Raw genomic sequence first — 12,430 nt, 5'->3', positions numbered from 1 at the left:
TTTCTCTCTCTCTCTCTCTCTCTCTCTCTCTCTCTCTCTCTCTATATATATATATATATATATATATATATATATATATATATATATTATTTCCTGTATAATGATTTGGACATTGTCTTAAAGAAAGACTCGATAAAATAGAGATTTATGAAGCTACGAACTAGCTACATGTACAAAGTCATAATACTTAAATTCAGCTAGTACAGAAAACACAGTAATAATCTATAAAAATAATTTTAGAAATAATAGATACTATTCAGGATATTTAATATTGTTAGTTGAATGTATGCTTAGGGTTTGGTGCAATAGAAAAAATTAATGAAATGATAATTTGACAAACTCAAAAATTTAGTAGTGGATTGGTGCATCAGTTTAAAATCTCGAGAATGTTGATTAATTTTGATTCTCTCTCAACTACCATTATATTCGTAATATAATGTACATGTTGAAATTCGTGTGTTCATAAACAAAAAAAATATATATATTACCGAATATTTTGAAACAAAATGTTGACAAACATGACTTTTTTGTAACGATCATTGACTTTTTCAGACAAATCTTTCACTTAGGACTATTTTGTGCACTATTAGAATATGTACAATCCATTGGGAGTTGGATTCCAAGCAACAATTTGAATTGCATTCTCAATTGGAATGCGGGTAGCAATTGATTTCTTTAATATAATCTATCGAACATAACACTTAGACAATTGTATGAAAATATGACCGATTTAACTTTTTTCTAAAAAAATATTGCGAACCAATCACAAAAATTATTTTCGTTAAGCCGGAAATCTTGTATTAAAATACGAGGAGCCTAGAATCATATGTAATGGCCATGTGGTGATTAAGTTTTCTAGTTTTTGGAGTGAAGTATTTTTTATATGTCATTGTTATACGCTTATCATATTCACATTACAATTTTTGTTAATTTCTTCATATTTTATTTGCAAATAATGTCTATCTTTACTTATCTTTTTCACTTATATCTTCAAATATCTCCCATCACATTCTTATTCTTAATCTTCTATTAGTTGTACGACGGTGTAAAAAGATTTATTTGCCTATCGGATCTTTAAATAAGCAAATTTAAAAACCAAGAGAAAAATTGACGATTTATTTGCCCTTTATGTCAGAGCACTTAGCATAATATTTGAACAATAATTATCATATACGAGTTAATTAATTGAAGTGTAAGGACAAGAATGAGATGAAAAAGTTCAGAGAATACATAAAATAAAAGAGGAAAACATTAGATATCTTTATTACGATTAAAATGTGATTTTGATAATAGAAACCGTGATGTGAATATATTTACCAATTTATCATGTCCAATCTTATAGTATAAACTGTTGGAAAATGAGTAAATGGTCACTTCTGGCATAAGTTTGAGTGGGACCCGTTGGTCGGATTTGGAAGATCAAAGTTGATCTGTGTTCTCTTCCGTGAGATTATCGAAACCATATATTTACTTGCCAAAATTGATTAACGGATGACTGAAAAATTGGAGTTCAAAGTTGGCCATTGGAAGATGATTTATGTGGGAAAAGTGACATTTGTCCCACATAGGAAAATGAAGAAAGCATGAACCACTTTATATATGCCTACACTTTGGAATAGTGTAATCATGTGTAGTATAGAGGCTCTCTCCACGTGCGCGCACAGGGGTGGTGCAAATCTCGGACTAAAATAGCCTTCGGACCTTGAACTTGGGCACGCACACGAATGTTGAACCGAACAAGGCAAAATTTGTAATTTTTTTTGCTTTCTCCAATAACTTTTGAGTTTGTGAAACTGTAAAAACTCCAATGGATTCCCAATGGTTACAGTATTAATGGGCAGTAACTCCAATGAACTCTCAATGGTCACAATGTTAATGGGCAGTATGCCTATAAAAAGGCTCATTCTCCAGCAATCTAACACACTCGAAAATCTCACCTACATTTCTGCATACACAGTTTCTTCTTTTCTGTATTCCTTGTCCAGTAAGGTCTTGTTCTTATGGTGATATTGTTCGGATACTAGATCAGTTCATCAGAGTAGTATCTGCGATGCTCAGATTCTACTATATACTGTTGTATCATGGAAAACAGACGTTCGGATTAAAACTCAAGCACGTACGGTGAAAGGGTGAATCTGTTTTAAGGACACTGTATTTACACAGACCTCGGGTTAAAAATTTATATGAAATTATAAGCATGTCGTTAATTTTTTTTGTTCTCTGAAATTTCTGTTAATTTTCAGCTTTCCCGTTTGGATTTATTAAATTAACGTGTTTTACATAACTTAATATAATTTAGTTCTAAATTAGATTAATATATTGTGGTTTATGATAATTTAGTTTATTGTGTAATTAACTAATATTATAAACCGGTATGAGAAAACCTGGTATCATTCCACCAACATAACTTCCAACATGAACATCATTTACTTATTTCATATTTGAGAATGTAGTTGATGTTTTTATATTGACTGAAACAGCTTATTTTTGTTATTCAATTAATTATTTTTTGTCATATTGAAGTCAAATTGAACTTTTGATATTTTATACCAATTTGAAGCAGACAACTTGTAATCTTATGTCAAAAAATGGCAGTACTTTCAAAAATTCTATATTTGCTGGACCCAATAATCCTATATTAATTCTTAATATCAAACAAAATTCCTATTGACATAAATTATTATCATGAATGATTTTGTCAATTTTCGTATTTATTACCATGAAAGTACATTTTCAAATTCTTTAAACCTTATTTACATTAAGCGGAACATAATTTTATTAATTCTCAATTAATTTAGATTCATGTAGTACATTCTAAAAATCGTTGTACTTTATTAATATCAAGTGGAACTTCATTTCATATCAATAAGGTTCATGTTAATGTATTTAAGAGGAATTCAATTTCTTTAATTCTCAATTTATTTGAGTTCATACTAATGTATGTAATTCAAAATTTTTTAAGTTAATCTATTTTTATTTTGTGTGTATACAAACAAACATAAAAATCTCAAAATTTGATTAAGAAAAATATAAAACTGAGTGATGCATACACGGTACGATCATGCATAAGCTCCAAATTCGATCGACAAGTAATGCAATTATTCTTTGGACTAGACTAGTGCTACAACAATATGTAGTATACAAATATATAAAACTCGAAACTTCTAGACTTGACTTGTACATGACACGACAATCATGCATTTGATCGAAACTATACCAGAGAATTGTGGCATTATAAATGTAGCGAAACAAGAAATGATAAAATTGTAAAAAGAATTATTCTCCTTGCTATAGTACTTGTAAAGCAATCCAAAATAATGTACAATGCACATTGAACTCTGACTAGTTTAAGAAATGATATATTTCATCTCACAAAATGACAATCATCATCCAAATTTGAAAACAAAATAAGTTTTCAAATAATATTCATGCGTGCGGCGCGCACACAGGGACGGACCTGGGGGGTCCTATAGTGTCAATTGACCCCCTAGTTTTCTGACATTTCTATTTGCTACATTTTTTTTGAATGTCGAAGTTTAAAACCTATATTATAAATATATTATGCAATAGACAACTCCAAACTCAACTTTGTGCTTTTATCTCTTTCTTCAATTTGACGACTTCGGACTGTCATTACTACTTACGGGCTACCCACTGTTTGTTTTATTGTAACCCCCAACCCAAATTGTCTGGATCCATCCCTGAACACACACATATGTATGTATGTATGTATATAAAATTTGAAATAGCACAACATGAATCTAACAAATGATAGTTGGACATTGCAATTAACTGACTGACATGTTCTTTTTAGAAAAAATTTAAAATACATAATACTATATATATATGAATTTTAGTTCACATATTTGTGAAATCCCAATCTATGGGAAAAAAATTATTTTTGGCACACATCATGCTGTTAGTCCACACCTTCCAAGTTTCTCTAACGAAATATATAGAAAACAGAAGGGCAGTTTTGTCATGTAAAAAGCAGCACGCCTAAACCAGAACGAAGGATGGGGACAGAAGAGTCCAACAAAAAGCTGCCAGGCATGCAAACGGTCAGGATTAGCGAATCAAGTGTTGTCATATTAATTAATTACTCTAATTAATCACGCCTTTTCATTTCCAAGTTGTATCTCTGTGTTAATTTCATAAATGATCACTGAAATTCAGTAGAATTTTAAATTGGTCATCAAAATATTTTTGTGATTTATTTAGTCACTGAAAAAATATTATTACATAACTGATTACGTTTTTAGTGATCACACATTCTCCCAATAAAATAATTTCACGTGTAAATTAAAAAAATTTCAACTTTTTAACCACAAATTTTTTTTTAAACATGCTGTTACGAAATATATATTTTATTTCTTTTGAAAAAAGGGAACTCCAACAAACTCTAAATATATGAAAATAAGATGTGATTATAACACGTTCGACCAAAAAAAAAAAAAAATCATAAATCACTTAAACCTTATTTTCCATAATTAAAAGAGCTAAAACTTGAGGCTAGCCAGAAGAAATGATTGTTAATGGATAGGTGTAACTACTAATGTGTCATATGACGTAATCAAGCCAATATAATTATCAATTACGAGTCAATTTGTATAGAAGATGCTTCATTTAAAAGCTATTCTAGTAAAATAAAGTATTTTCAAAAATTATACATGTATGATAAATGTAGTTTCTTAGTGTCTGTCTGGGATTGATTTTGCCGCGATTTTAAGTGAAAATTTGACCGTTGCATTTTGCAGGTGGATCTTTTTTTTTTTTTTTTTGCAGTAATCATTCACTCATTTTTACCATTTTACCAATCTACCATTTTTAATGAAGGATGAAATGAGTGTTAAGGGATGTATTTGTCATTACACCTAACCGAGTCAAATATTGAGGCTCTTTCAAATTGACACAATACGGGGGTAACAACTGGAAGTTCACTTAAATTTTTTTTCCAAAATCAATCCCAGATAGGCACTTAATCTTAAAAGGAGTTTTGACTTTTCAAAAGAATTTTAATGGTCCATATGTCACATTATTTAACTCTAGTAATTAAATAAGGTTAAAAAAAAAAAAAACACTTTGAGTGACCAATATAAACATCTGCTTGAACTTGGGTACCTATAAATGAAATTAACTCATTTCTAAATATATTAATGTATAATTTGACGAAAACCAGGCTCAGTTTCAAAACACGCACTGACACTCTGTTTCTCTCTCTTACATTCACATTCATACACACGAAGAAAATCACCAGAAGAGAGAGAAAGAGGGATGAAAGTGAATATCCGATGAAGAACAAATGATATTGCTTCGTTGTTTTTGAATTTTGGAAAACGTTGAAATTGATGAAGAGAAATTGATAAAGATAAAATCGAGATTGACGACGTCGTTTGGTAAAAATCGCCGGTGCCGTAAATCTACGCCGGGAGATGGCCGTTTTCACGCCGTCTCCTGCGGCTTCATTTCCATTTCGAGTTTTGATTTTTCCGCGATCTTGTATTTCTCCTGGCCCCACTTGAAATATTCAAATCCGAGGAACATTTGAACTTATTAGTGTTTTGAAATAATTTTGGGAAATTTGAGCAAATTGTTGGGGGATTATGATGGCAAAAGGCGCTTGGTGGTGGGAGAAGGTATTGAGGGTGGTGCGGACGGTGTATTTCATGGTGACGATGTTGGCGTCGCTGTTGCTTGTGTCTTTGCCGTTAGTGGTGGCGATCAGCGATGTGGTGGTGCCGTGCTTGCTAATTCCAAGCTTCACATGCTTTAATTGCTACAGTTTTAGACAGCATTTGCAGAGATACGCTTTCAAGAGCTCGCTTATGGATATTCCTCTTGTCTCCATAATCAGATCTCTTATTATCACCTGTATGATTTTTTATTTTTATTTTTTTGTATATTTCATGGTCTCCTTTTGCTAAAATTTGTTCATTCATATTGGATTAGTGAAGGATATCCCATAAATGTCAAAGAAGCGGTCTCGTTTTTGTAACTATATATATATATATATATATAATTTTTTTTTTTTTTTTTTGCCATCTCTTAATATGCTTTTGCTTTTCTATTTTGCTTCCCATTTTTTCCTTTTCCTTTTCCGAAAATCCTGAAAACGATTAAACTCTAAAATAAATTACTGTGGAACCTCAAATGTACATTTATGTAGGTCTATGTTTGTGCGAGGAAAGGTGACGAAAAGAGTGCAATTGCGGATTCCTAAATTTTGATTTCTTTCAAGTGAAGAGATTACTTTCTTAGTTGGAGATTCAGTTTTTATAAATTCATTTTTCTACTTACCCTATCTTAATTTTTATTAGTTTTATTACTTTATTCTTTCCCTTAATCAGTAAAGTTGAAACTCAAAAAAAAAAATAAAAAATAAAAAATAAAAAATAAAAAAATAAAAAAAATGAAATATCTTTGTGAAACAAAATGAAGAAAGTGAAGGAAAATCCCATGGAGGTTTGATATGTAAAGTGAAAAAGAATAAAATTGAATTCTAGATGATATGACTTCAAACATGAAGCAAATAGGACATGAAGTTTAGCAAGATGAATTTCTTGTGTAATCGAAAATTGATTTCGTTTGTATGTGTTTGTTTGAATGACAACAGGTGTATATTCAATGTGTGATAGCATAATGCTCTCACAGGGGCCATATCTTGGAACTGTAACATTCTGCTCTATCTTCTCAATACTTCTTCTTTCTGTCAAAGCTTGTCTGTTTGCTGTGAATTCTCAACTTGAGGCAGAAGCTTCAACTTTTCTTTCGAGGCAAAGACAGAGACTTCATTTGAAGAAGTCTTGGGGGATGCCAGTCTTGTTTCTCTCATCTGTTGTCTTTGCTCTTGGGCACATTGTTGTAGCCTATCGTACAAGCTGCAGAGCTAGGAGGAAGCTCTTGTTTCACCGTGTTGACCCAGAAGCTGTAATTTCACTATATTTCTCAACCCTTTAGTTTATCAATTTTTATGCATTTACCTGCAATTTTAGATACTTTTATCTTACACAATTTATTAGGTCCTTTGGACTGTAGTATAATGAAATGCCAGTTAGAATTACAATAAAAGTCGACTTCAGTTCTTTAAAATTATCATACAGTTTAAATGAGGTGGATATGCTAGTATCTGCACATTACTGTGCTTTTAGTGGTTAAACACTGATTCACTGATGTTTGGTTCAATGTAGCTTTAGATTGGTCAATTAGTTTACTTCAAAGATCTGATTGCAATTTCCTTTTGTTTCCAGAACTTTATTTTAGGATGAAGGTTTTTATAAGCTTGGACGATGAGATTTCATATAATTTTAGGTCTTGGCTTTTACCTGCAGGCTCTTTCTTGCAAGATGGTCTTCTCTGGTTACCATAAGGTTCCACGATCGCCTACTCCATCTGCAGGGAAGACTTTCAGAAGTAACAGTGAAATGAGGAGAAAAGGGTTAGGTTTTGCTCGTGATGATGGAGAACTTCCAGTTAGTTTACTTGCTGATAAGGACAGTTTATTCATTTCTTGTGAAGGAGTAATGGTTCACTACAAGCTAAGCATCCCTGGGTTGACTTCCTGTTCCTTATCCTCCTCCCCCTTTCTGGATGGGCCTGCAACAAACATTTCATTAAAAACTCGATACACTATCCACAGGAGCATCAGTAGTCAATTTCATGTTAGCACCTCCTCTCTATACACTCCTCTGTTAGATGGTTCTCCAACGTCCCCATTGTCTAAAGACATGCCAATTTTGAGCCTTGATGAAACTGGCAAGGGGGATGAAATCAGCAATATGAGATCTTCAATGTTGGAACAGGATCTAGAGGCAAATGGACACTTTGGGATTGTTTTAGTGCATGGTTTTGGAGGGGGAGTCTTTTCCTGGAGAAATTTGATGAGCATTTTAGCTAAGCAGGTTGGTTGTGCGGTTGTTGCTTTTGACAGGCCTGGTTGGGGTTTGACGTCTAGGCCACGCCGTAGGGATTGGGAAGAAAATCAATTGCCTAATCCTTACAAGCTTGATAATCAGGTGATTACTTTCTCCAAATGTATGTTGATAATGTCAACTTGAAGACATACTAAGTTCAAATTTGCATGGCTTCATACACGATTTGGGTGTAATTATATCAATTTTGATGCATTAGATATAGAGATTTGGAGTAGATTATGAAGCTCTGGCACAGGTAATGGAATAAAGCTGGGAATAATCGTACTCAGATTCACACACACACACACTCTTTTATATAAAGTAAATGTTCATAACTTATGTAAATAAAAAATGTAATTGCAAGGAATGAGACTTTATCATGTTCGTCTCTGTGGCTTTACTGTGATGTTGAACTCTGTGATTGGTTGTAGTTGTAATTCCCCCATGACAGCGCTTCTCTATCAGTTTGCAAGCTAACTCTTCAAGTAAAACATTGACTTGTGATCTAAATTAAGAAAGCTCTTTCGGCAATTCTTGTAATTGTATGAGCATTGATAGCAGTACTAAAAAGCAAGTCAGATCGTCAAACTTACTTTTAAGTAATCACCAAACATGATTTTCAAAGTTTTTTAATGACAAACTTAATTTTCTTGAAAGTAAGCCATAGCTTGTAAAGAAAGTAAAATTCTATGGACAACCCAAACTTAATTTGCTTAAAATTATCCTTAGTAACTGTATCTTCATCCATGTCATTATTTTGCGCGCACATAATTAGATCATTTTGTCATTATAGACGGGTCTGACTCAACAGACTAGGTCACTGCAATATCCAAGGGACTTGCATATGTGTATCTGTGCCTGCAGTAAAATAATGCATGTGTTTCGCTTTCCAATGCCATCTCCATTTGTTTTTAATCTTCTGTTTTGGGCTTCACCTGAACATGTGATTGGGTTTGTTATTCTCAGGTAGATCTGCTTCTTTCTTTTTGTTTGGAGATGGGATTTTCTTCTGTTGTACTAATTGGCCATGATGATGGAGGACTGCTTGCACTTAAGGCTGCGCAGAAAGTCCAATCATCAGCAAATTCTCAGAATGTGAGCAACGTTTAGTGTAGGCTATTTACTTAAAATAAAAACCCTTGCATGCTAAAGATGAACGTGGACACTGTACTTACTGAAATTTTAACTCCAACAATCAAGATTTACTCGAATATAAATTATTTGTGATGAAAGAGAATTGATATTCCTTATGCTCTTATGCAATAGAATTGTGTGATATCTTTTTTTTTCCCTTTTAATGAAGGATAAAATAATTTATTAAACAAATTGTTTAGTGATCCTGCTTGGAAGTGTTTTGAACTATAAATTGTTAACGAGAACATAAATGGCAGCTCGAAAGACCTTGGTAAAGTGAAGAACCAATCGCTAGAGAATAGAGATGCACTTAAATTTGAATAAGCTAGGTTGCACCGAGAGAGAGAGAGAGAGAGAGAGAGAGAGGGAGAGAGAGAGAGAGGGAGTCTAAAATCTGATGTGCCCTTAAATATTGAGCTTTAAATATTAGCATTATGATAATCAGCGATAATTTTGCTTATGCACATAATTTTGCTTATGCACCTCCTTGAGATGTATGTAGGGGAATTATAGTTAGTGCAAGTTCATTTACGTGTTTCTTAAAATTTAGTTGAACTACTACAGTTGATGTAGAATAATTTTGTTGGTGATGATATCTATGCATGTGTTTGGGTCCAAATCTGTTTTGGAATTTGGAAGTTTGTTGCTGATTTCTATAAATGTCCTAATGGCATGTCATCCAGATTGAAATAAAGGGGATTGTATTGCTGAGTGTGAGCTTGTCAAGAGAACTGATTCCTGCATTTGCAAGAATTTTATTACGCACATCACTTGGTAAGAAACACCTGGTCCGTCCTCTACTTCGGACAGAAATTACTCAAGTGGTTAATCGGCGTGCATGGTATGATGCAACGAAACTAACAACCGAAATTTTAAGCCTCTACAAGGTATTTTTGCCTACAATTGATACCCGAATACCGTTTTCTCTCTTCTTACAATTACATTTTAGCATTTGCATAAATTTTTGACATGTTTACATTTTGTGAAATATGTTCTTCCAACTTGTTCAGCTGCTTCATCCAACTGTTTTATTTTTTCTCCGTATCTGAGGCATTATGATAGAAACACAGTGTTCGAGGGGGATGCATATTTTAGGAGCTTTTATAGTATTTTTGAATTTTTGTACGATGGCAAAACTTTATTTTGCTAAGAATTATCTAAAATGTTGAATTTTATAGGAAATAAACTGTGAAATTAAATCAATAGGTTGAGGGTGCCTACTGGTTGAAAAGTCAAAATTTAACCTCTGTATTTTTATTGTTTCTCTGCATATTTTTTTTTCTATTCTGTACAGACAGTGGTTGTTTTTTGTCGACCTTCGGTTGAAGAAGTTAATAATTGAGTTGGCCCAGTTCATACACATAATTAGATGAGCAGCATCTTAACCAATTGTCCATCTTGATGTAGTTCATGTTAAACAACAGCTTTTAAACTTGCATTTATGCTAGTGCTTTTTCAAATCTTCAACAAATTCTGCGTCGTGGTAATGGATAATGAGAATGTCTTTTTAATTGTGATACAACTTTACACTGTTTTGGCTTGATTTTTAGCTGTAATTATATTCCTTCTTAGTTTACCTGCTGTGATTGTTATCATGATAATAGTTCTGGTAGCGAATGATGGGGATTAAGTGTACTGTGTGAAAAAAATTACTATCCCGTGACATCAATGCATGTAACCACATCTAAGCAATTCATGTATCTGCCAAAACATAAATCATGTTGTAGTTCAGTTCTTTATTTCAATTTAATAAGGGTGCTACAAGTAACAAAACACTAGTTAAATGAGTTCTCTTGCCACCGGATTTCCTCTTTTTTCCATATGTAGAATGGACGAACTTATTTCATTCAGAATGGAACCAGCTGATGGTAATCAATATGAAATACAAAGTATTGCTCATAATGAGATATTCTTCTGCTGGTCTATTTGGATGTTAAAAATTTGAAAGTTCTCCAAGGCTTTTTGGGGTTTAAGCTGCTAATTAAATATTAACTTCCCAAAAGAAGGTAATTGAAGGATTATAAGAATTAGACATAAGATATAGACAAACTTAAGTTGGATAAAACGAATTCTTTGTTGGTTTTCCATGCCTTGTTTTCGTTCGGCAAATTTTGTCTAGATCATATCTTGTTCAATAATTTTGATATTTTGCTGCTCTGGTGTATATCAGGCCCCATTACATGTAGAAGGTTGGGATGAAGCACTTCATGAAATTGGGAAACTTTCATGTGAGACAGTAATCTCACCACCTAATGCAGCATCCTTGCTGAAAGCTGTTGAAGCATTGCCAATCTTGGTTATTGCCGGGGCTGAAGATGTCATTGTCCCTCTAAAATCTGTTCAGATTATGTCTTCTAAACTTGTAAATTCTGTAAGTCTTTATTTCACCCAAGCATTTTACTCTCTTTGATGTTTGTACATGATGTTTTGGATTTTCTTTTAAATTTTTCTTACAAGGTAAAAATATGGTGTTACTCAACACCAGTTTTAGTCAATAATATCAAGGCTTCTCGTGTATTTAGCCAAGTGCTTGAGACTCTGAATTTATTAGATATTTGAAAATCTGAACACTGCTTTCAAACAAAATAACATTATCGTGTTCTACAGTTTGCTAATAGTGAAACTGAAACTGAAACCTGCTTATGATTTGTGTTCACAGAATTTTGGTAGCATATGTAGATATTAACTCTGGGCAGTTTTGTTTATGAATGGAAAATCTGCAATCATAAAAAAATTTGTGGAAAGTTGAAAACAAAAATAAATTTTATGATTCATCTTCTAATTCGTCTATATCTACTGTGGTGCAGAGACTTGTAGCAATATCTGGTTGTGGCCATCTTCCGCACGAGGAATGTCCCAAAGCATTGCTTGCAGCAATATCACCCTTCATTAGTAGGCTTTTATTAAGAACATAGATACTAAATTGATAGAGCTCTTCGTTCTATAGATATAGAGGTATTTTTTGTTCTAGGGCCAATTTTCTTTTTGTTTTGCTTTTTTATTATGTTCTGGTAAATTATCACAAGTGGTAAATTATCTCAAGAGGAAGTCCAAATACGTCTCTCCTTTTGAGTGTTGTTGAATTAGGTTGCAGTAATACCATCAACCAATTTTTCCGTGTTTTAAAATTTATCTCAATTTCAATTGTCTCTCTCATTTTCTTGTTCTTTCTTTTTTTTTTTTCCTGAGTTTTTTACTTAATTCTAATTGTGAAATTTATGATGACATGCATTTTTCTGTAGGAAATGTGAGTTTATCCATTAATATTTAGTCTAGTTATTTAGTTACTTTTCTCTCCCACTATACTAAAGTATATTGGTTCGAATTGTGTAAGGTATTAGATGGTACTCGACAATATTAAGAAATGAAATGAAGCTAAAATATTT

At 32.7% G+C, this 12,430-nt stretch overlaps 1 protein-coding gene across 1 annotated transcript; it reads left to right on the top strand.

The window, feature by feature from the left end:
• Positions 1 to 5,195: 5,195 nt before the first annotated feature.
• LOC111401469 lies at positions 5,196 to 12,195 on the top strand. Its single transcript, XM_023029208.1, has 7 exons — positions 5,196 to 5,871; positions 6,614 to 6,927; positions 7,329 to 8,012; positions 8,877 to 9,005; positions 9,728 to 9,931; positions 11,215 to 11,415; positions 11,852 to 12,195. Exons 1-7 carry the CDS (start codon positions 5,604 to 5,606, stop codon positions 11,957 to 11,959), a joined length of 1,908 nt encoding a protein of 635 aa, XP_022884976.1. The 5' UTR covers positions 5,196 to 5,603; the 3' UTR covers positions 11,960 to 12,195.
• Positions 12,196 to 12,430: the final 235 nt, after the last annotated feature.

This window comes from Olea europaea, chromosome 10 (assembly GCF_002742605.1).
Source record: "Olea europaea var. sylvestris chromosome 10, O_europaea_v1, whole genome shotgun sequence".
Taxonomy (NCBI): Eukaryota; Viridiplantae; Streptophyta; class Magnoliopsida; order Lamiales; family Oleaceae; genus Olea; species Olea europaea.
This window is presented reverse-complemented; position numbering and strand designations above follow the sequence as displayed.